The 24968-nt window shown below is 36.0% G+C and overlaps 1 protein-coding gene across 40 annotated transcripts in view; it reads left to right on the top strand.

Annotated features, from left to right (window-relative positions):
* CEP112 (centrosomal protein 112) overlaps positions 1–24968 on the top strand; it is a 598860-nt gene that overhangs the window by 10122 nt on the left and 563770 nt on the right. For all 40 annotated transcript variants that reach the window (XM_054456162.2, XM_063656440.1, XM_063656450.1 and 37 more), the window contains exons 3-4: positions 5203–5393; positions 7013–7185. In XM_054456162.2, the coding sequence (XP_054312137.1) occupies positions 5203–5393; positions 7013–7185 (364 nt within the window). The remainder of the gene's footprint in view (positions 1–5202; positions 5394–7012; positions 7186–24968) is intronic.

Here is a 24968-nt window from a genome sequence, read left to right as displayed (position 1 = left end):
AGTATCTTATTGTATTGTACTCACCTATTTTTGGACTGCATTCGAGTGTGGGTAACTGAAACAGAGGAAAGCAAAACCATGGATAAGTGGAAACTGTTGCATTTATTCCAGGGAGCTGTGTTAGGAGAAGGGAGTATGATATATAAATTATCCATTCTGTGTTCACCTATTGTTCTAGGGCCTTCAGTCTTTCCTAGTCCTGGGTAAGTTGCCGTGGTCTTCCCTTGAAGACCTCCTCCTCTGCCTTCTGCTCTTGACCTTGTCAGGCTTTAACCTCTTCTTTCTTCCTCTGCTATTTTTCAAATGAGTATTTCATGTCCCATGACTTGTTCATGATTATTTGAATGATATCTAATGATATTTTTATATTGCATCCTCTTCTGATATTCACTACCTTTTTTTCTTTTTGTCTTAGATTTGATGATTAGGAAACATTTGTATTAAAATTTCTCATTGTAAATGTATTTCAAATCAAACCATCCTCATACTTTATCTTCTTTAAAAAAAGATTTTAGGGGCTGAGCGTGGTGGCTCACGCCTGTAATCCCAGTACTTTGGGAGGCTGAGGCAGGTGGATCACGAGGTCAGGAGATCAAGACCATCCTGGCTAACATGGTGAAACCCCGTCTTTACTAAAAATACACACACACACACACACACACACACACACACACAAAATTAGTTGGGCATGTTGGTGGGCGCCTGCAGTCCCAGCTACTTGGGAGGCTGAGGCAGGAGAATGGCATGAACTCGGGAGGCAGAGCTTGCAGTGAGCTGAGATCACGCCACTGCACTCCAGCCTGGGCGACAGAGCGAGACTCCATCTCAAAAGAAAAAAAAAAAATTAGGTACATAGGATTCATTAATTGTAATCTTTGATTCCTTGACACATTGTCAGTACTGGTACATCCATGGCTTTCTTTTATTTAATTAATTTATAATAAGCAATCTGAAACTCACATCTTAAACAAGAACTAGAAATTAATAATAAATTACATCTTATTGCTAAATTCAACTTGTGATAATGGATTTTCCCATTATTTTACATAGAGGAATGAATTCTTTCATTAACCAAATTGTACTAAATTCTGGACATTAGAATATTATCTAGATTTCAGTTTGCTATGGGATGTGGAAAGTATGTAGATTGAAAAACTATTTACTTAAGTTTATCAGTTTCACTTTTGTATTTTCTTCTTGTTCAAAGTGTTCCCAATATTTCATGAAGTTTGTTTCATGATTATATAATTTTCACAGCAAAAAATACAAAAAATTTTAAAGGTATAAGTTTCTGACCTGAAATGATGTTTGCAACATAGTAAATCCGGTCTTAGTGATTTTTGTAGGTAAAACAATAAATGAATATGACCTTTGTAAACTAAAAGATTAGAGCAGATTTATGATTTGCATTAGATATATAATCCTCAAATTGACTTAGACTGATAAAAAAATTAATACCAGAATAGTTTTCATGAGACCTAAAATAATCCTGTGTCATGGCAAGATAATATAGACTATTATATGTAGATTAAACTGTGCTGTGATTTTTAGGTAGGTTTTGAAAAGAATAATTATTTCACAAATGACATGTAAATAGTGCTCAATTATTTTTAAAGATGTTAAAACCCTCAATCAATCAGCTACAAATCCCTGGGTATTATTGGATTTCATAAATAAAACATTCAAGATTTAATTTTAGAGTAAGTTGAAAATGCTTAGATAAATCAGAGATTGCATTTTATCTCTTTCAAGGTTTACATAATTAAAATTATAGACAGATTTTTCAATATATCTAAAATTATTTTAGAGATGCAAAATTATAACAAAATTTTATCACAGAAATTTATTTATAAAAAGTCTCCCAGCAAAGAAAAGCCCTGGACCTGATGGCTTCACTAATGAATTTTACTAAATATTTAAAGAATAACTAATATCAATCTTACTCAAACTATTCAAAAAAATAGAGGAGAGAGGAATATTTTCAAAGTCATTCTGTGAGGCCAGTATTACCCTGATACCAAAACCAGACAAAGATACATCAAAAAAAGAAAACTACAGGCCAGTATCCCTGATGAACATTAATGCAAAAATCCTCAGCAAAATACTTGCAAACAGAATTCAACAATATATTAAAAAGATCATTCATCATGACCAACTAGGATTTATTCCAGGGATGCAAGGATGGTTCAACATATGCAAATCAATCCATGTGATAAATCATAACACAATGGTGGACAAAAACTGTATGATCATTTCAATTAATGCTGGAAAAGCATTTGATAAAATTCAACATCCCTTTATGATGAAAACCCTAAAAAAACTGGGTATCAAAGTAACATTCCTCAACATAATAAAATTCATATATGACAGACCCATAGCTAGTATTGTACTGGATGGGGAAAAACTGAAAGCCTTTCCTTTAAGATCTGGAATACAACAAGGTTGCCCACTTTCACCACTGTTATTCAACATAGTATTGGAAGTCCTAGCTAGAGCAGTCAGGCAAGAGAAAGAAATAAAGGGCATCAAAATTTGAAAGGAAGAAGTCAAATTATGCTTGTTTAAAGATGCTATGATCTTATATTGGAAATACCTAAAGACTCCCCCCAAAAACTATTAAAACAGATAAACAAATTCAGTAAAGATGCAGGGTACAAAATCAACATACAAAAATCAGCAACATGTCTATATGCCAACAGCAAACAATCTGAAAAAGAAATCAAGAAAGTAATCTCATTTCCAGTTGCTACAAATAAAATAAAATACCTAGGAATTAGCCAAAGAAGTGAAAGATCTCTATAATGAAAACTATAAAACATTAATGAAAGAAACTGAAGAGGACACAAAAAAATAGAAAGATACTCTATGTTCATGGATTGGAATAATCAATATTGTTAAAATGTCCATACTATCCAAACCAATCTGCAGATTCAGTGCAATCCCTATCAAAATACCAATGACATTCTTCACAGAAATAGAAAAAAAACCTTAAAATTTATGTGGAACCACAAAAGACCCAGAATAGCCGAAGTTATCCTGAGCAAAAATAATAAAACTGGAGGAATTACATTACCTGACTTCAAATTATACTACAGAGCAATTGTAACCAAACCGTCATGGTACTGGCATAAAAACAATCACATGGACCTATGGAACAGAATTAAAAACTCAGATACAAATCCATACATTTACAGTAATTTCATTTTTGACAAAGGTGTGAAGGACTTACACTGGGGAAAGGACAGTCTCTTCAATAAATGGTGCCATTTACTTAAGTTTATCAGTTTCACTTTTGTATTTTCTTGTACAAAGTAATCCCAATATTTCATGAGTTTGTTCTGTGATTACATAATTTTCACAGCAAAAATGCAAACATTTTTAAAGGCATTCTTCTGTATATGGATATCAAGTTTTCAATATCCATATACAGAAGAATGAAACTAGACCCTTGTCTCCCACCATATACAAAAATAAAAATGGATTAAAGACTGAAATCTAAGACCTCAAACAAGGAAACTACTAAAAGAAAACATTGGGGAAAATCTCCAGGGTAGTGGTCTGGGCAAAGATTTCTTGAGTAATACTCCAAAAGCACAGGCAACCAAAGCGACAATGGACAAATGGGATCTCATCAAGTTAAAAAGCTTCTGCAAAGGAAACAATCAACAAAGTGAGGAAACAATCAACAAAGTGAAGAGACAATCCAGAGAATGAGAGAAAATCTTTTCAAACTATTCATCTGACAAGGGAATAACCAGAATATATAAGGAGCTCAAACAACTCTATACAAAAAAATCAAACAATCTGATTTAAAAATGGGCAAAAGATCTAAATAGACATTTCTCAATAGAAGACATACAAATGGTAAACAGGCATGTGACAAGATGTTCAATGTCACTGATCATCAGAGCAACGCAGATAAAAACTGCAGTGAGATATTATTTTACCCCAGTTAAGATGGCTTTTATCCAAAGACAGGCAATAACAAACGCTGGCAAGGATGTGGAGAAAAGGGAACTCTCCTACACTTTTGGTGTTAATGCAAATTAGTGGACTGACTATGGAGAAGAGTTTGAGGTTCCTCAGAAAAACTAGAAAATAGAGCTACCATGTGATCCAGCAATCCCACTGCTAGTTATATACCCAAAAGAAAGGAAATCAGTGTATCCAAGAGATATCTGCACTCCCATGTTTGTGGCAGCATTGTTCACAATAGCCAAGATTTGGAAGCAACCTAAGTGTCCATCAACAGACAAATGGATAAAGAAAATGTGCTACATGTGCACAATGGAGTACTATTCAGCCATGAAAGAGAATGAGACCCTGTCATTTGCAACAACATGGCTGGAACTGGGGGACATTATGTTAAGTGAAATAAGCTGGGCACAGAAAGACAATCTTCACATATTCTTACTAATTTGTGGGAGCTAAAAATTAAAACAATTGAATTCATGGAGATAGAGAGAAGGATGGTTTCCAGAGGGTGGGAAGGATGGGTGGGGAGGAAGTGGGGATGGTTAATGGGTACAAAAACATAGAATGAATACGACCTAGTATTTGACAGCACAACAGAGTGACTACAGTCAATAATAATTTAATGGCATATTTAAAAATAACTAAGAGTATAATTGGATTGTTTGTAACACAAAGGATAAATGCTTGAAGTGATGGATAGATACCCCATTTATCCTGATGTGACTATTATACATTACATGCCTGTATCAAAATATCTCATGTACTGCCTACATATATATATCTACTGTGTACTCACAATAATTAAAAATTAAAAATTTAAGTTATTTAATGATAATCTAGAGATTTTATTTTTGAGAAAATATTTCTTTGCATTTGTCTTTCTCATTTACCAATTACCTAATAAAGTTAAATTGTAGACCAGGAGTTAGCAGACAATGGCCCATGGGCCAACTTCTGCCCACAGTTTTTTTTTGTCAGGTTTTATTGGAACATAGTCATGCCATTTGTTTACTTACGGTTTCTGAGTGCTTTCATGCTACAGTGGCAGAGTAGTTGTGCCAGAGATCATATGGCCTGTGAAGCCTAAAGTATATACTCTCTGGCCTTTAACAGAAAAGGTTTGTTGGTCCTTCTTTTAGACTAAAGCAGGTGCTATTATAGGTCTTTGTAATTGAATGTTTCATTTTATAAAAAATCAAGTTTCTAATAGTTCTTCTGTATTTATAGAACGGCAGAGGTGTGCTCTTTGGATTAGAAAGCTGTGCGAACCTTCAGGAACAGGTGCAGGAATAATGGGGAGGAAGAATCGGAACCTGTATGCAAAATTGTTATTGCATATGCTTAAACGAGGTGTGCTTGAAGGCCCTTTTACACACCGGCCTGAACCGGGGACACTAAAAATTTTACCTTCATACATGGTAGGTATCAATGAACAAAAGATATATATTAGTTTCATTTAAAAAAAAGCGTCAAGTTATCATCCCTTTGGGGAATGGTAATACTATTAGGTTGTATGTGCTAGATAATATATTAAAATTCTTTTTTTCTTCCTGATTCAATTTTTTTCCACCTTTAATAAAATACATATGTTGCTTATAAGGGGAGTATCCTTATTGATTTAGTTATGCCTCGGTATTCAACAATATTTCTAAAAAACTAAAAATGAAATTTTTTATATTGAGCTTTTTGCTAATTTTCACTGGATTATAATGGTAATTTTTATGTAATTCAGTAAATTCTAGTTTTTAAACTCTTTCGTATATATTATTTAAACGTTCATGAGAGGTTGGAGTGCATGATTTGTAAAAGTTCCTTTTTACTCTAATAAAATGACAGTAATAAATTGGAGTTTAAAAGTCATTTTCTGTACTTAATTTCATTGTTAAAATCAGCTTTATTGCAAAGGCAGTTATTATTATGCTGGTGGATAAATTGTCACTGTCCTGGTCCTTGTAACCATAAAATATACCTTGGTTTGTGTGGTATTTGAGTGCCTGTACTTAAGAATTCTGGAGTACTAGGTATTGGTAGCTTTGGTAGTTGCTGTTAGGATATATATGTATTTTTTTAATGAACTACAGAATTCTTGTGTGATGTATTTTAAAACTTTTTATATTTTATCGGTTTACTTAAAGCACAATTTAGTCAAGTGGGACGCTGCACATTAGAGAATAATTCCTGTTTTCCATGGCACAATGCCAAAAGTTTTAATGACTATGTCATTTAAAAAGAAATTTCTGTGCATGTCCCATGTGGAGTGGAGGGTCTTGTGTCATCCTCCCTAAAGAACAGTGCCTTGAGGATTTTGTCTGTAGGATTGGGAGAATTGTTGCAGAGGTGTGCAGTCAATGCAGAGTTTTCTTTAGAAACGTGTAAAGGTAGAACATTTTATGAAGCACATCTAGATGTGAAGATATGAGTATATTGTATCATGTTTTCCCATTCACACTTAATTTCATAGAATCAAAGGGAAGGGCTTTATTTAACAAATAATAATAATGTGAAAGTTTAGAGAACTCTCTTGGGTTTCCCAGCTAGTTAGCAGTGTGGCCAGAACTAAATCCCAGGTTTTTCACTCTGCTGTTCCCACCTTATCAAGGGATTCCTAATTTTAATTCCTGGGTTGCATTGTTTGTGTTCCTCGTCCCACTGATTTCTTTTTTTTTGTGTGTAAAGTAGTTAGTGATTACAGAAAGAGATAGGATAGCACATAATTTAAAAAAAACTTTGTATTTAACTTTTCATGTTTAACTAATATTCCTTTTGTAATATAAACATTACTATCAGATTTATCTGTTATGTACTTCTGTTTATTGTATTTCTTAGACAGTAGAGTGCAACTAAAATGTAAATATGTTATCACTTAATGTATTTTAATATCTCATAATTCAATGTACATTTAATTTTTTAAATGTTTGAATGTAACTGAATTTGAGTATTTGAAAGGCTATTATCAAACTTGAAACTTGATGGAAATTTTAGTGGTTTTATTATAGTACATTTTGAAGGAATAATTTTTCTAATTTTTAAAAATCAGTCCATCTATTTTGATGAACCAAATCCAGCACGAGCAAAAGTTTCAAGCCCAGAGGGATTACCAGCCTGGGTACTGGGTGAGCTGGAGACAAGTGAACACAAATTAAATGAATCATGGAAACTCTCTTCTGGAGAAGATAACACTTTGGTACAGTCGCCAACTGATGTCTACAGGTACGCTAAGAGAATGGGATTTTGAATGTGTTTCACCATTTAGTCTGTCTTTGGAACTGATTTATACATTCTGTTTTTCCTTTTTTTTTATAATGGTAAGTAGTTTACTTTTCCCTTAACTGCACATTCAAGATTATTTTATATTTTTAGCCATTTACTAGATACCTGTTAACTTCATACATATTTTTGATTGCTTGACAAATGGTCCCTGAGCATCTTTAAATGACACAATTATGTATTTTCCTTTATGACAAGCATACATTAAAAGCATTATCAATAACTTGAACAAAATATAATATCCTGCAAATCCACCTTGAACAATATTTGTTTTCACTTAATGATATAATGAATGTAAGCGTAAACCCCATTAGACTGTGCTTTCTTACTAGAGTATTAAACTTAAATAGGTTTTTTTAGTGCAATTAAAAATAAATTTCTGAATTTTTGAAATGTACAAAAAGGCCCTTATTGTGGTAGCATAATTTTTGGCTTTAGGGAAAGGATAGATTTAAATTTGGACTTTTATCAAATTCTTACTTTTCCGTTTGGTCTTATTCCTTGAAATGTTTTAGTAAAATATAGGGCAGTGTCAATTACCATGTACTATACTTTATACTTCACTCCTCACCATTCTCTTGATAATTTTAATTTTAGAAATCTGTTTCTGTTAACAGTATAATCTTTCTTGTCCACTATAAATTTTTTTGGTTTATTCCTTAAACAGATATAGAAATGTTATTAGTAATTTGAAATGTCTCCACAGTTGATGTAGTCTGTTTATATATTTTTCAGACCTGAGATATTATGGTCGAAAAAGATAAACAGACTGGGCGTGGTGGCTCATGCCTGTAATCCCAGCACTTTGGGAGGCCGAGGCGGGTGGATCACGAGGTCAGGAGATCGAGACCATCCTGGCTAACATGGTGAAACCTCACCTCTACTAAAAATACAGAAAATTAGCCAGGCGTGGTGGCGGGTGCCTGTAGTCCCAGCTACTCAGGAGGCTGAGGCGGGAGAATGGCATGAACCCAGGAGGCGGAGCTTGCAGTGAGCCAAGATTGCGCCACTGCACTCCAGCCTGGGCGATAGGGTGAGACTCTGTCTCAAAAAAAAAAAAAAAAAAAGAAAAGAAAAAGATAAACAAAAGTGAGAGATCCAGTCCATATGAAATTATTTCAGTAGAAAGGAGAAACAGAATGGGGAGGCAAAAAGGAAGAGGTGAAATAATTAAGGGCATGTTCAGAAGAGTGAAAAATGAATAAGATGAGTCTGTAGGAAGTGTGGTGTTAAAATACTTATTTTTACATTCACAGGAGAATTAAAATTAGAAGAGGTGTAATTGTAGAATTTTTGTAGCCTTTGAAGCAATCTTTTTATATGGAGGTATAAAGTGATTGTGGTCTGTATACAAAGAAAAATACGATTCTTAGTTTAGCTGCAGAATACATCAGTTGTTTGCCAAAATATCTGCTAAGAGTCCAGCTAAATTCTGGGTTCCTTTCTAAATGTAATGAATGTGGAGTTTACAGTATAAAGGTGAACTAAAGTAGTTTCCTGTATCTTAGAGCTTAAAGCATAGTTTGAAAATGTGTGATCTTCCTGGACTGAATGAATCGTGTGGGTAGATTTGTTTGGTTGGACTTAAACAATGTCTCTAACAATTTTAAATGAGTTGTCAAAATTAACATTTGGGGAATTTCATATAAAAGCTCAACTTTCTGGCTTCTCTTTAAAACTGGACACCTAGAAATCTTTCCAGGAGACAGCCATAGGTTGGAGCTAAGTAGTGCTTGGTTACCTGCCTTAGCATATGCCTTCACGATTTCCTTCTAATTCCTGACACCAAATTTGATGTCTATTGCATCTGTTATTGAGCTTGAGGTTTTTTTTTTTTCCCCTTTAAGTAGGCTTAAGAGGAAAATGAAGTATTTGTTTTTCTATTTTTATGTTCTATTAAGTGAAAGAAGAAAGGTAGAAAAGAGGGATCATGTGATTTAAGAAGGGGAGAGGATTGGGCACAGCCTGTGCGTCTGTGGTCCTAGCTATTCAAGAGGTGGGAGCAGAAGGTTAGCTTGGGCCCAGGAGTGTGAGGCCAGCCTGAGCAATAGAGTGAGACCTCATCTGTGAACAAAAAACAGAAGGGGAGAGACAGACACTATGTCTTTGTAGAAGTGAAGGATATCCTTATATCTGGCAGTATAATCACTCATCTGTTAAGTCCTCCAGACTTTTGATTTATAACCATTGTTTTGGATGAGTGAGGGAGAGAGATGAGCACGTGGATAGTTTCAGTGCAGCGGCTATGCGTAGTCATGGAAGTATCTGCAAGGATTCAGGTGTGTATAAGAGAAGGGTTCAGGATAGGAAATAGACTTGAGATTTCCAGGGAGTCCGGGTGAATAGATTTTTTTCTTCTTTGGAATACAGGATAAAGTTTGAGAAAATACAATGAGAATATCCTTCAACTATTACCCATTGACTTTTCTGAGAAATGAAACCATAGCAAAATCCCCACAACTGTAAAAAATAACTTAATTCTCTTTGTTGGTCACCTATTATTAAATGGCGTTTTAATGCAAAAGGATTGCTAGAGTATGAGGCATTCGTTGTCAGTTATATAATAAGTAATGGGAAAAGCAGGCACTCTGGTGAGTCCTACCCATCCTTCAGAGATCGCAACATGAAAAAAGCCTTATCTGATATCCCAGGGCAGTTTAGGCGACCCTGCTGTTTACTCCTTTAGTACTCTGTGTTTCTTTGCTGCCTTCATCCCATGCGTAGAGGCTTACTATCTGTCCTGTTTGCTAGATTGTAAATTTCATGAGGTAGGAACTTGTGTTTTTGCTGTTTGCTGTATTTGCTATATTTCCAGCCCCTAGCACTGGGAAGGAACATGTTAGGAATTCTGTAAGTATCTATATTCAAGAGTGAATGTATGCATGAACGAGTAGATGGTGTTAGACACTGCCACATATTTAATTTAATCTGTACAAAATCCCTTTGAAATGGGTATATTGTGACAGAGGAAATGGCCTAAAAGGATTTTTTTTTCTTTTTAACATTTCAGAAAACGTTGAGGGGAGCATAAATTTTAGAAAACATGGAGGGAAGCTTGGATGTAGTTTATAGCCATTCCCTTCACACACTGTGAGGAATATGACAATGAAGGAGCTGGAAAGGACATGCTTAAAATATCCTCTGTTAAATGTCAGAATCACTAAGGTCAATTAGGGCTGCCAAAACAAAATATCTCAGGGTATCTTATGTTTCTTTTAATTTAATAGTTTTAACTTGATTATTTTTACAATTTTAATTTGATTTACATTAGTTAACAGATATTTGTAGGTTTTACATACATGAAGACATTTAAAAATAAAACTAACATTTACTTTAGCTAAAGCCAAGAAAACTAATCTTAATGTGAAATATGTATCATGTGTGACATCAGATCACATGTGGTGGTGAATCGGCTATTGATGGTTCTGTCTTCTTATTTCTTTTCTAAATTTCCTCCTTTACTCTGAGTGATCATAGTTTGCTAATGAAAAAGTTAGTATCTGCTAATCTTGACCTAATATATCTAATCAGTTCTGCAAGAAATTGTTTTAAAAAGTTTAAGAGGCTTATAATATTTGACACATGTATGTTTTTATAGTGAATAATTTATTGTTACTTAGAACTGAAGTTTAATGCTGCCTCATAAATTTTACAGCCACTTCAACTTGTCCTTTGAAAAACCTCTTTAATCTTAAAAGATTTCTCCCCCTTAGTGTTTCTTTTTTGATCACTTTATAAAATCCTGCTTTACTTAGACCTTTTTGTATGTGAAGTATTTCTAATGGCATTTTAGATGATGCTGTTTGTGTCCCAGCCTTTTTATATTATTAAAGATGCAGAGTCCTTTTGAAGCCTTTTTGTTAGGACTCCCTATTCAGTAGAGATGGCACCTTTCCTTTACTTTTATTCTTCCTGTAGGAGATGGTATATAGTTTTGTTCCAAACTTCTTAGAAGTATGAAGTCATACTCCATCTGGCTTATTCTCACGCTTTATTTTTTCCACCAAGTATACATTATATACTAGTGTACTTAGCATTTCACACCAAACAGCTTCAACACTTAGCTGGTAGTCCTGTCCTGGTTCTCTTCTTTGCTTTCGTTTTTCATATTTCTTGGTTTAAGATAATCTTATTACCCATATTTTCTATAAGAAAAACTACTGTTCCACATTGCATTGCTATTATATATCTGTTACTGCATTTTTATGTCAAATATCTGCCTATTTTCATTTTCTTTTTCTCTTTCTTTTTTTTTTTGAGATGGAGTCTTACTCTGTCACCCAGGCTAGAGTGCAGTGGCACAATCTTGGCTCACTGCAACCTCTGCCTCCCAGGTTCAAGCGATTCTCCTGCCTCAGCCTCCAGAGCAGCTGGGATTACAGGTGCGTACCACCATGCCTGGCTAATTTTTGTGTTTAGTAGAGACATGGTTTCACCATGTTGGCCAGGCTGGTCTCGAATTCCTGACCTTAAGTGATATGCCCACCTTGGCCTCTCAAAGTGCTGGGATTACAGGCATGAGCCACCATGCCTGGCCTATCTGCCTATTTTCTTGACAATGAAATATTTTAGTTATATTTGAGTTTGGAGCATGACTTTAGAAAATGTTACTAAGGAGACCATAGACTTAGATCTCATGCATGTATAGTTTGGTTAATTTCATTTAGATCTACAATGATGAGCTATATCAATATATATTATCTTTCTGATCAGCCTTCAGATACTTACCATGGAGGTCTGATAAAGACCTTAATTGCCTTGATGGTGGTCTTCATGATCCTCCTTCTGGTGTTCATACCCTTATATAATCCCCTCCCCTTGAGTGTGGGCAGCACCTGTGACTTGCTTCTAACCAATAGATTATGGCAATGGTAATGGGATATTATTCCCAGGATTACATTACTTCCTCTTGCCAGTAGGCTTGCTGTCATTCCGTTTGCTGGTTTTGGAAAAAGCAGCTGCCATGAATCATACATGAATCAGATAGCCATAAGGAACTGAATGCTGCTGACATCCACACGAGTTGGGAAGTGACTCCTTCCCTAGTTGAGCCTCTAGATGAGAACCCAGGTCTGGTCCAATCATGATTGCAGCCTTTTGTGGCCCTAAACAGAAGACCCAGTTCAGCTGTGCCTGGACTTCTGACCCGCAGAAACATGAGAAAATTTATGTGTGTTGTTTAAAGCTGTTAAATTTGTAATAATTTGTTATACAGCAATAGATGACTAGTACAGTCTTTATCCTCATTTTAGAAAAGTATGCAATCTATATATATGATACATGTTTATAAAAACCTCAGTATAGAAATATTTAGAGTAAAAAGTCACAATCCTTCTCTCTATGTCCTCTTTATCCCACTTTCGAGTGGTAATCACCATTAACAATTGTGTGCATATCATTTTACAATAGACATCCACACCTATATAATTAAGAAATTACAGGCCGGGCGTGGTGGCTTACGCCTGTAATCCCAGCTCTTTGGGAGGCCAGGGCAGGCGGATCACAAGGTCAGGAGTTCGAGACCAGCTTGGCCAATATGGTGAAACCCCGTCTCTACTAAAAATACAAAAAAATTAGCTGGGCATGGTGGTGGGTGCCTGTAGTCCCAGCTACTCGGGAGGCCGAGGCAGGAGAATCACTTGAACCTGGGAGGCAGAGGATGTAGTGAGCTGAGATCACACCACTGCACTCCAGCCTGGGTGACAGAACGAGACTCTGTCTCAAAAAAAAAAAAAAGAAATTACAAATTGGCTCATACTGTAATACTGTACATACTGTTCTGAGACTTGCTCTTTTTTTACTCAGCTATGTCTTAAACTTGTATCATGTGGACTTTTAAATTACAGATAATCCATAATGTGGATATACTATAATTTAACCTGTCTCTTCTGCTTTTAATTTTTTATTGTTATAAAGAATGCCTGAGTTTACATCCTAGTAATCCATCATCAGGCGCCTTATTTAAAAATGCACCCACGGTTTGTTTTAATCAGATATTATACGATGACAGACATAGAGACAAGCTGGCTTTGAAAGAAGAGTTTATTTCTCACAGTTTCCAAGAGGAGGGAGGCATGCCACACCATGCAGGCCATGTGGAGAAGCACAAGGGTTGGTCAGAAGGCAGAAAGAGCAAGGAGAAGCATGGGCAAGAGCCTTTTTATATAGTGGTGGGATGTTCCCTATTGGACACAAAGTGAAACACCGATGTTGGGGTTTGTAGTTGGAGGGTTTGTAATATAATTTCCAAGTGCTCACAAAAAGACAGGGATGGTAAGGATGTGAACAACTTTGGCTGTTAGTTTGGTCCATGATTTCAAGATGCCAAATTATCAGTTAGAATATCAAGAATGATTGTTATATGCCTGCATCTGTTTTGGGCTATTATGGACTCCTAGATGAGAAATTGCTTTGTTGGTGGGGTTATTAGTTGGTTCAACATCTTGTGCAATGGTTAAAAATATATATATATACACACACACACACGTATGTATACATATATATGTATATATGTAAAAATATACATATATATACACACACATATATATAGGTTATTATGGCAAGATCTAATAGGATAAAGTTAAAAAGAAGTACATAAAGTATAGGAAGCTTCTGTTTGTGTTTGTGTATATGTGTTTTAGAGGCTCTGTGGATACATATGTGTTCGTGTGCAGGGAATCTTTCTGGGTACCACACATGAAACTGTTAAAGGTGGTTAGCTTTAGGGATTGGGACTAGTTTGGAGTGTACATTTAAAAACACTCTTGTAAAAAAAATGTGTCTACGGTATTTCTAATAATCACACTCTTATATTTTGATAGACATTGTCCAGTTGCCTTCTGAAATATCATCTTGTTAAAATGTTTGTGCATACACATTGCAAATTAATAAATTTATATAACAAATATATATACATTTAAACATAAAAATAAAAAATTTTCTAGTAAATAAATGTTTGTGGATTCCACTTGTATTTGTAATTTGTGAAAGCAGAGGCCAAGTGAGGCAAGTCATCCCATTTATGGATCTCCTACTGCATGCTAGGTACTGGTCTAGAAATCTTTTCCAAGTCATCTGATTGAATCCTCTCTACAGTCCAGTGAGGTTGACATCATTGCCCTTTTGTATTTATAGACGAGGTAATAGCTTCAGGAAAGTCCAGTGACTTTTCCAGTGATGGATCCAATATTGGAATGCAGGGCCTTATGATTTCACAGCCACGTTCTTTCTAGTGTATCATATAGGCATAAGTACTTTATGCAGCAAATATGGAAATTTCAGTTTTATCTGTTTTTTCCCACTTGTGCTGCATCAGCAATCCTGGGCAGCTATACCTTTGTTTTTGGTTATTTCTAGGTTGAGCTGAAAGAAAGCAGTTTGCCTTTGTTCACATTCCACTTCTGACACTTGGCAACCATCTGTCCTCAGGCAAGTTACTGAATTTCTCTAAACCCCAGTTTCATCATTTGTAAGTGGAGATAGTGGTAGTACTAACTTCGGGGTTAGTACTACCACTATCTCCATTTACAAATGGAGTTGTAAGGACGAAGTGAAGTAAGACGTGTAGAGCCCTTGACAGAGGGCCTGTTAAGCGTTAGCTGCAGCTACCACCATCATCACTGGTATGGTGATCGTTATTGTAATAGTTCATCAGGGCCTTGCTTGTTAGATTGTTTGACCATTCTTTTGCTTCTCTAATTACTAATCCTCCCAAAGGGTATTGTCTTAAAGTCTGTTGGTCATTAATTATTTTCAATTACTAAAAGTCATTTTGTATTCCCTGAGAAAAATAAATTATGACTCTGCAGAAAGCTTGGGATTGTAAGTATGAATCCTGCACAATATCAAAATAAAGAATGGTAATTGTATTTTAAAAGAGGCTTTATAGGAATCTTTAAACAACGTAACAGGCCTCTTTTTCAAGGATAGAAGGAACAAAGAGTGGCTGGCCTCATTGTTTACATTTTTTCACGCCATATATTTGAAGCTGCGTAAGTAACTGTTTTTGTTTGTTTTGTTTTGTTTTGTTTTTTTGAGATGGAGTCTTGCTCTGTCACCCAGGATGGAGTGCAGTGGCACGATCTCGGCTCACTGCAACCTCTGCCTCCCGGGTTCAAGCAATTCTTCTGCCTTGGCCTCCTGAGTAGCTGGGATTACAGGCGTATGCCACCACGCCTGGCTAATTTTTTTTTTTTTGTATTTTTAGTAGACACGAGGTTTCATCATGCTGGCCAGGCTGGTCTCAAACTCCTGACCTCAGGTGATCCCCCTCCCTCGGCCTCCCAAAGCGCTGGGATTACAGGTGTGAGCCACCATGCTTGGCCAATAACTAATATTTTGATTTTAGTTCACATCATCTATATACTCTTCATGCTTTATCTCAAAGACAGAACACAAAAGTAATACGTTGTATTCTTGCTTTACAATTCTGTGAAAAATGTTTTGAAGCTTCTTGTTAATGGCTTGTAATTATTTTATGTCTTTTCAGTGAAGTATGTGTGGTCTGGTAGCTTATCACCAAAGTGCAGTTAGGTTCTGGGATAGAGGAAGATGTAAAAAAATGATTTAATAGCACTTATTATTTTTACTGAAAACTTTGATTAAAAGTTAGGGTAGGGTGAAGAGGAGTAATGTTAAATAAACCCTGACCTTTAAACACTGCTTTGCAGTGGAAGAAACACGTTGCTTCTGCTTATTTGAGAGGAATTTATTGATTAAAAAAAGGCATTTAATTAGATTTCTTTAGGTGCCATTTTATTAGGCGCCTACACCAGATTGCTTAGGATTTTTAGGAGAGTACAAATAATTATTATTAACTACCTACTATTTTTACCATATCAGATTTAGGCTAATTTTATATAAATTATATTTATCTTCTAACTCATGTTGGGTCATCTAAATAATACATGTGTTCATACCTATAAGATAGAACTTGGAGAATAATTACCCTATTTTAAATGATTATAGAGGACTACAGTTTTTACATCTTTGCTTTAATGAGATTTTGCCATGGGTTATTTGATGCTAGATTTTAGTTTGGAATGAAGATTCTAATTATGGTCCTGCCCTTATGGAAAATGTGACTTGCTTTATAATGATCCTCTTTATGATGTGGTTTTCCAGGAATGCATTGTGGCAAAAAGCTGGGATTCTGTATGTCTTAACCCAATATAGCTAACATTTCATTTGTGTGTGCAGTTTAATAACATGGCCAGCAGAGGGTGATCAAGTATAATGAAAACCCACTTGTGGTTGAAGAAGTTAATCTATGTGAGCAAACATTTTTCACTTTAAAAATACTGATTTAATTTTTTAGTCTGGGCACGCGAAAGAATCTTTTTACTTTGTTAAACTCCATTTTTATATGTAAATGATACTATACTAACATTATAAATTGCTCCTCTTGAAATTGTTGGATAATTTATCAAGGAGCCAATCAATACCTTTCCTTCTTAGTAAAACCTTCTTAAATATTACCTGCCGAAAGTACATTCATTTTATTTGTGAATAACCCTGATGTTTGGGCAGATATGTGTTCTACAGCAGTACTGTTCAATAGAACTTTCTGATGGTAATGTTCTATAGGCGGCGCTGTCCAATACAGTCACCACCAGTAAACGTGACTATTGAACACTTGAAGTGTGGCTGGTGTGATTGAAAAACTGAATTTCTAATTTTAATTAACTTAAATAGCCACATGTGATTAGGGGCTACTGTGTTGGGCAGAACAGTACCAGATCTGAATCTTCTGCTTGGCCGTTGCAAAACCTGACTGACCAGATGGAGAACTGGTGGCCTGTTCTCTGTCTCGGTGGAGATGTGGGGTAGGGATGGGGACTAGGGCTTGGGTGCTGGTGCATAGAAACTGGCTGTGCCACATGGGAGACCTTTCTTCTGTGCTTACTTGCATTTCATGGGCAGCTTCCTTTTCTGGTGATGATCACCCATGATCAACACCTAGTTGCTCTTCTCTTGGTCAATTTCTGCTGTCAGAGGAGCTCCTACTAACAAAAAAGAGACTGTTTATAAATAAATATATATATATACATACACACACATATACACACACACACACACACATATGTGTGTATATATATATATATTTTTTTGAGATGGAGTTTCACTTTGTTGCCCAGGCTGGAGTGCAATGGCACGATCTCGGCTCACCGCAACCTCTGCCTTCCGGGTTCAAGCAATTCTCTGCCTCAGCCTCCTGAGTAGCTGGAATTACAGGTGCCTGCCACAACACTCGACTAATTTTTGTATTTTTAGTAGAGATGGGGCTTTACCATCTTGGCCAGGCTGGTCTTGAACACCTGACCTCGTGATCCATCTGCCTCGGCCTCCCAAAGTGCTGGGATTACAGGCGTGAGCTACCATGCTGGCCATTTTTTTTTTTTTTTTGAGATAGAGTTTCGCACTGTCGCCCAGGCTGGAGTGCAGTGGTGTGATCTTGGCTCACTGCAACCTCTGCCTCTTGGGTTCAAGTGATTCTCCTGCCCCAGCCTCCCGAGTAGCTGGGATTACAGGTGCCCGCCACCACACCTGGCTAATTTTTGTATTTTTGGTAGAGACAGGGTCTCCCTATATTGGCCAGGGTGGGCTCCAACTCTTGACCTCAAATGGTCCTCCCACCTTGGCCTCCCAAAGTGCTGGGATTACAGGCGTGAGCCACTGTGCCTGGCCAAATCTGACTAATTTGACAATCTTTTATACAATGGACACTTGCTGATAGACACTTAACCTTGTACTCTAGAAATAGGACTGCTACATAAATGAGAAGTGAAAACTGCTTCTTAGAGTACTCAATAAAATATAACATTTCACACATATAAAACCACTTAGCTACTCATTAATTTTCAACATTAATGTGCTAATTAAATGTCACTCTTAGGTATTTACTAAGATGAGGCCAAGTGGCAACTATTTGTAACTGGGATGGAGCAGCTTTGAAAGTAATGGTCCTTAGGCCATTTAGGATTTTTCTCCCCCAGTACGTGAGCTTTCTGACAATTTAGTCACATTTCTCTTTTTCTTTCTTTTAATGAGTGAGGCTTTGTAATAACATCTTTTAATTTCACAAACAAGTTTCTGTTTGTCAGGTAATATTGAACAGTTTGGGTTGTCCTTTTTAATAAAAATGGATAACAGCTTATCAGTATATTTTAACATTTAATTTTAATGAAATTTAAATATTGAGCGTTCTAAGTCAGAGATATATTAATAAACAATGATTTAAATGTACGATTTTTAAAATTTGTTTGTATTTTTAAGTTTTAAAATCAAGTGTGCCATTTTAAAGTAAGTAGCTGGAAATACGAAGTCTTAAAGTGTTTATGGATCTGTGCTCACCTTTTTCTAGTTTTGTTAAGCATCTCATTTTTTTTTTCATTTAGTTTTCTTTTTCTTTCTAATAAAGTTCTTTTTGAAAAATTACAATAAGTATGTTGTGGATTATTGGAAGTTATTTTCATTTTTTAATTTTCAGCATTATTTGATACTTTACTGGATTATTAATTGTTATTTATTTTTATGTTTCATAAGTATATTTAGTAATATACCCAAAGAAGACTGTTCTGCAGATGGTATATAACAATATTACCTGCTGCTCAGATAAATGAAAAGACAGGAAATCAGAAGTTCTCATTTTGGTTTTCTGATAATTTGTAATTCAGTAGTTGTATTACTCTTAAAATATTTTACAGCTGTGAAACATAGCATGCATACAAAAAATGTGTACAGTGCACAGGTACAGTTTAAAGAGCCACTAGAAGATAAACATTTCTATACTTTCAACCTAGCCAATAAATAGTATATTACAGTTCTCCAGAAGACCGCTGGGTACCCTTCTCCGATTGCCTCTTCTTCCCTTTGCTTGAGAGGAAATTACTGTCCTGTATTTTGTGTTAATCAGTTATTTACCTCTCTCTTTATTTTGAATTTCATATAAGTGGAATCATACTGTTTATATTATTTTGAGACTTGCTCCTTCAACTCATATTTTTCAGATTTATCCATGTTAATAAATATAGCTATAGTTCATTCTTTGTCTTTTGGTAAACTGTTAAAATCAAAATACAACACACATACAAGACACATCAAAGGGTAAAGCTTGATGAAGTTTTACAAAATGTATATATCCATGAAATCTCTTTCCAGGTCAAGATAGAGAATATAGCCACCTCCCCAGAAACTCTTTCTTGCTTTCTCCCAGTCATTTATCACCTCTTGAAGAAGGAACCACTATTCTGTATTATGTTACCATAGATTTGTTTTCATTGTTTTTGATTCATAAAGCATGTTTGTTTCTGTCTTCTTTTGCTCAACATTATGTTGTGAGATTGATCCATGTTGTTGCATTTAGCAATGGATTTTTAAAATTATTGTATGAATATATCACAATTTATATATCCATTGTACTGTGGTTGGACTTTTGGTTTTTGACATTACAAGTGATTCTACTGTGAATACTCTTTTATGTGTCTCTTAGTACACAAGTATACACATTTTTTTGAGTGTTGACTTAGAAGTGTAATCATAGTAGACACTGCTGATAAAGTTTCTCAAAGTGGCTGTACCAGTTTACATTTCCACTAGCAAGATTGAAAGTTCCCGTGGCTCTCCATCTTGCTGAAACTCGGTTTGTAAGTTTTTAATAATTTTAGCAATTCTGGTATGGCAGATGTATAGTTGGAATTTGCATTTTCCCTCATGACTAATGATATCAAGATCTTTTTTAATGTTTATTGACCATTTGGATATCCTCTTATGTGAAGTTTCTGGTTGAGTCTTTGATCTTTTTTACGTATGGAAGAAATGGTTTGTCTGTCTTTTCACTGTTGATTTGTCTTTGTATGTTCTGGATACTAATTCTTCATTGAATATATGTACTGCAAATATCTTTTTTCACTCTGTGGCTTGCATTTTCACTTTCACTTGTGTCTTGGTCCACTTTGTGCTGCCGTAAGAGAATACCTGAGATTGGGTAATTTATAATGAACAGAATTTATTGACTCACAGTTTTGTATCTGATTTTTAAGAAAATTATACTTTAAGTTTTTTTTTACAGTGTAATGTGATATGTATTTACTTATTTATTTTTAAATTCGTACAGAGTTTTTTAATTCTTTTTTTTATATACTTTAAGTTCTGGAACACATGTGTAGAACGTGCAGGTTTGTTACATAGGTATACACGTACCACGGTGGTTTGCTGCACCCATCAACTCGTCATCTACATTACTTATTTCTCCTAGTGCTATCCCTCCCCTAGCCCCCAATCCCCCAACAGACCCCAGTGTGTGATGTTCCCCTCCCTGTGTCCATGTGTTCTCATGTTCAACTCCCACTTGTGAGTGAGAACATGCGGTGTTTGGTTTTCTGTTCTTGTGTTAGTTTGCTAAGAATGATGGTTTCCAGCTTCATCCATGTCCCTGCAAAGGACACGAACTCATCCTTTTTTTGTGGCTGCATAGTATTCCATGGTGTATATGTGCCACATTTTATTTATCCGGTCTATTATTGATGGGCATTTGGGTTGGTTCCAATTCTTTGCTATTGTGAACAGTGCAGAAATAAACATACATGTGCATGTATCTTTATAGTAGAATGATTTATAATCCTTTGGGTATATACCCGGTAATGAGATTACTAGGTCAGATGGTATTTCTGGTTCTAGATCCTTGAGGAATTTCCACTGTCTTCTGCAATGGTTGAACTAATTTACACTCCCACCAACAGTGTAAAAGCATTCCTATTCCTTCACATCCTCTCCAGAATCTGTTGTTTCTTGACTTTTTAGTGATTGCCATTCTAACTGGTGTGAGATGGTATCTCATTGCGGTTTTGATTTGCATTTCTCTAACAACCAGTGATGATGAGCTTTTTTTTCGTATGTTTGTTGGCCACATAAATGTCTTCTTTTGAGAAGTGTCTGTTCATATCCTTTGCCCACTTTTTGATGGTTTTTTTTTTCTTGTAAATTTCTTTAAGTTCCTTGTGGATTCTGGATATTAGTCCTGTGTCAGATGGATAGATTGCAAACATTTTCTCCCATTCTGTAGATTGTCTGTTCACTCTTATGATAGCTTCTTTTGCTGGGCAGAAGCTCTTTAGTTTAATTGGATTCCATCTGTCAATTTTGGCTTTTGTTTCCATTGCTTTTGGTGTTTTAATCATGAAGTCTTTGCCCATACCTATGTCCTGAATGATATTGTCTAAGTTTTCTTCTAGGGTTTTTATGGTTTTAGGTCTTATGTTTAAATCTTTAATCCATCTTGAGTTAATTTTTGTATAAGATGTAAGGAAGGGGTCCAGTTTCAGTTTTCTGCATATGGCTAGCCAGTTTTCCCAACACCATTTAATAAATAGGAAATCCTTTCCCCATTGCTTGTTTTTGTCAGGTTTGTCAAAGATCAGATGGTTGTAGATGTGTGGTGTTATTTCTGAGGCCTCTGTTCTGTTGCATTGGTTTATATATCTGTCTTGGTACCAGTACCATGCTGTTTTGGTTACTATAGCCTTGTAGTATAGTCTGAAGTCAGGTAGTATGATGCCTTGTAGTATAGTCTGAAGTCAGGTAGTATGATGCCTCCAGCTTTGTTCTTTTTGCTTAGGATTGTCTTGGCTGTGTGGGCTCTTTTTTGGTTCCATATGAAATTTAAAGTAGTTTTTTCTAATTCTGTGAAGAAAGTCAGTGGTAGCTTGATGGGGATAGCATTGAATCTATAATTTACTTTGGATAGTATGGCCATTTTCACTATATTGATTCCTCCTATCCATGAGCATGGACTGTTTTTCCATTTGTTTGTGTCCTCTCTGATTTCCTTGAGCAGTGGTTTGTAGTTCTCCTTGAAGAGGTCCCTCAGATTCCTTATAAGTTGCATTCCTAGGTATTTTATTCTCTTTGTAGCAATTGTGAATGAGAATTCACTCATGATTTGGCTCTCTGTTTGTCTATTACTGGTGTATAGGAATGCTTGTGATTTTTGCACACTGATTTTTGTGTCCTGAGACTCTGCTGAAGTTGCTTATCAGCTTAAGGAGATTTTGGGCTGAGACAATGGGGTTTTCTAAATATACAATCATGTCAGAGACAATTTGACTTCCTCTCTTCCTATTTGAATACCCTCTATTTCTTTCTCTTGCCTGATTGCCCTGGCCAGAACTTACAATACTATGTTGAATAGGAGTGGTGAGAGAGGGCATCTTGTCTTGTGCCAGTTTTCAAAGGGAGTACCTGCAGCTTTTGCCCTTTCAGTATGATATTGGCTATGTATTTATCATAAATAGCTCTTACTATTTTGAGATACATTCCATCAATACCTAGTTTATTGAGAGTTTTTAGCATGAAGGGGTGTTGAATTTTTATTGAAGGCCTTTTCTGCATCTATTGAGATAATCATGTGGTTTTTGTCATTGGTTCTATTTATGTGATGGATTACATTTATTGATTTGCATATGTTGAACCAGGCTTGCACCCCAGTGATGAAGCCGACTTGATCGTGGTGGATAAGCTTTTTGATGTGCTGTTGGATTCGGTTTGCCGGTATTTTATTGAGGATTTTTGCATCGATGTTCATCAGGGATATTGGCTTGAAATTTTCTTTTTTGGTTGTGTCTCTGCCAGGTTTTGGTATCGGGATAATGCTGGCCTCGTAAAATGAGTTAGGGAGGAGTCCCTCTTTTTCTATTGTTTGGTATAGTTTCAGAAGGAATGGTAACAGCTCCTTTTTGCACCTATGGTGGAATTTGGCTGTGAATCCATCTGGTCCTGGGCGTTTTTTGGTTGGTAGGCTATTAATTACTCCCTCAATTTCAGAACTTGTTATTGGTGTATTCAGGGATTTGACTTCTTCCTGGTTTAGTCTTGGGAGGGTGTATGTGTCCAGGAATTTATCCATTTCTTCTAGATCTTCTAGTTTATTTGCATAGAGGTGTTCATAGTATTCTCTGATGGTAGTTTGTATTTCTGTGTGATCAGTGGTGATATCCCCTTTATTATTTTTTGTTGTGTCTATTTGATTCTTCTCTTTTCTTCTTTATTAGTCTGGCTAGTGGTCTGTCTATTTTGTTAATCTTTTCAAAAAACCAGCTCCTGGATTCATTGATTTTTTGAAGGGTTTTTTGTGTCTCTATCTCCTTCAGTTCTGCTCTGGTCTTAGTTATTTCTTGTCTTCTGCTAGCTTTTGATTTTGTTTGCTCTTCCTTCTCTAGTTCTTTTAATTGTGATGTTAGGGTGTCAATTTTAGATCTTTCCCGCTTTTTCCTGTGGGCATTTGGTGCTATAAATTTCCCTCTAAACGCTGCTTTAGCTGTGTCCCAGAGAATCTGGTACATTGTATGTTTGTTCTCATTGGTTTCAAAGAACATCTTTATTTCTTTTTTTATTTTTTTGAGATGGAGTCTCGCTCTGTCGTCCAGGCTGGGGTGCAGTGGCGCGATCTTGGCTCACTACAAGCTCCACCTCCTGGGTTCATGCCATTCTCCTGCCTCAGCCTCCTGAGTAGCTGGGACTACAGGCGCCCGCCACCACGCCTGGCTCATTTTTTGTATTTTTAGTAGAGACGGGGTTTCACTGTGTTAGCCAGGATGATCTCGATCTCCTGACCTCGTGATCTGCCTCCCTTGGCCTCCCAAAGGGCTGGGATTACAGGCGTGAGCTACTGTGCCCGCAAGAACATCTTTATTTCTGCCTTAATTTTGTTATTTACCCAGTAGTCATTCAGGAGCAGGTTGTTCAGTTTGCATGTTAGTTGTGCGGTTTTGAGTGAGTTTCTTAATCCTGAGTTCTAATTTGATTGCACTGTGGTCTGAGAGACTGTTTATTATGATTTCTGTTCTTTTGCATTTGCTGAGGAGTGTTTTACTTCCAATTATGTGGACGATTTTAGAATAAGTGTGATGTGTTGCTGAGAAGAATGTATATTCTGTTGATTTTGGGTGGAGAGTTCTGTAGATGTCTGTTAGGTCCATTTGGTCCAGAGCTGAGTTCAAGTCCTGAATATCCTTGTTAATTTTCTGCCTTGTTGATCTGGTTGATATTGACAGTGGGGTGTTAAAGTCTCCCACTATTCTTGTGTGGGAGTCTAAGTCTCTTTGTAGGTCTCTAAAAACTTGATTTATGAACCTGGGTGCTCCTGTATTGGGTGCATATATACTTAGGCTACTTAGCTCTTCTTATTGCATTGATCCCTTTACTATTATGTAATGCCCTTCTTTGTCTTTTTTGATTTTTGTTGCTTTAAAGTCTGTTTTATCAGAGACTAGGATTGCAACCCCTGCTTTTTTTTTTGCTTTCCATTTGCTTGGTAAATATTCCTCCATCTCTTTATTTTGAGCCTATTTGTGTCTTTGCATGTGAGATGGGTCTCCTGAATACAGCACATTGATGGGTCTTGACTCTTTATCCAATTTCCCAGTCCGTGTCTTTTAAATGGGGCATTTAGTCCATTTACATTTAAGGTTAATATTGTTATGTGTGAATTTGATCCTGTCATTATGATGCTAGCTAGTTATTTTGCCCATTAGTTGATGCAGTTTCTTCATAGTGTCGATGGTTTTTATAATTTGGTATGCTTTTGCAGTGGCTGGTACTGGTTTTTCATTTCCATATTTACTGCTTCCTTCAGGAGCTCTTGTAAGGCAGGCCTGGTGGTGACAAAATCTCTCAACATTTGCTCATGTGTAAAGGATTTTATTTCTCCTTCACTTATGAAGCTTAGTTTG

The sequence above is a fragment of the Pongo pygmaeus genome, chromosome 19 (genome assembly GCF_028885625.2).
Source record: "Pongo pygmaeus isolate AG05252 chromosome 19, NHGRI_mPonPyg2-v2.0_pri, whole genome shotgun sequence".
In the NCBI taxonomy this organism is placed as follows: domain Eukaryota; kingdom Metazoa; phylum Chordata; class Mammalia; order Primates; family Hominidae; genus Pongo; species Pongo pygmaeus.
This window is presented reverse-complemented; position numbering and strand designations above follow the sequence as displayed.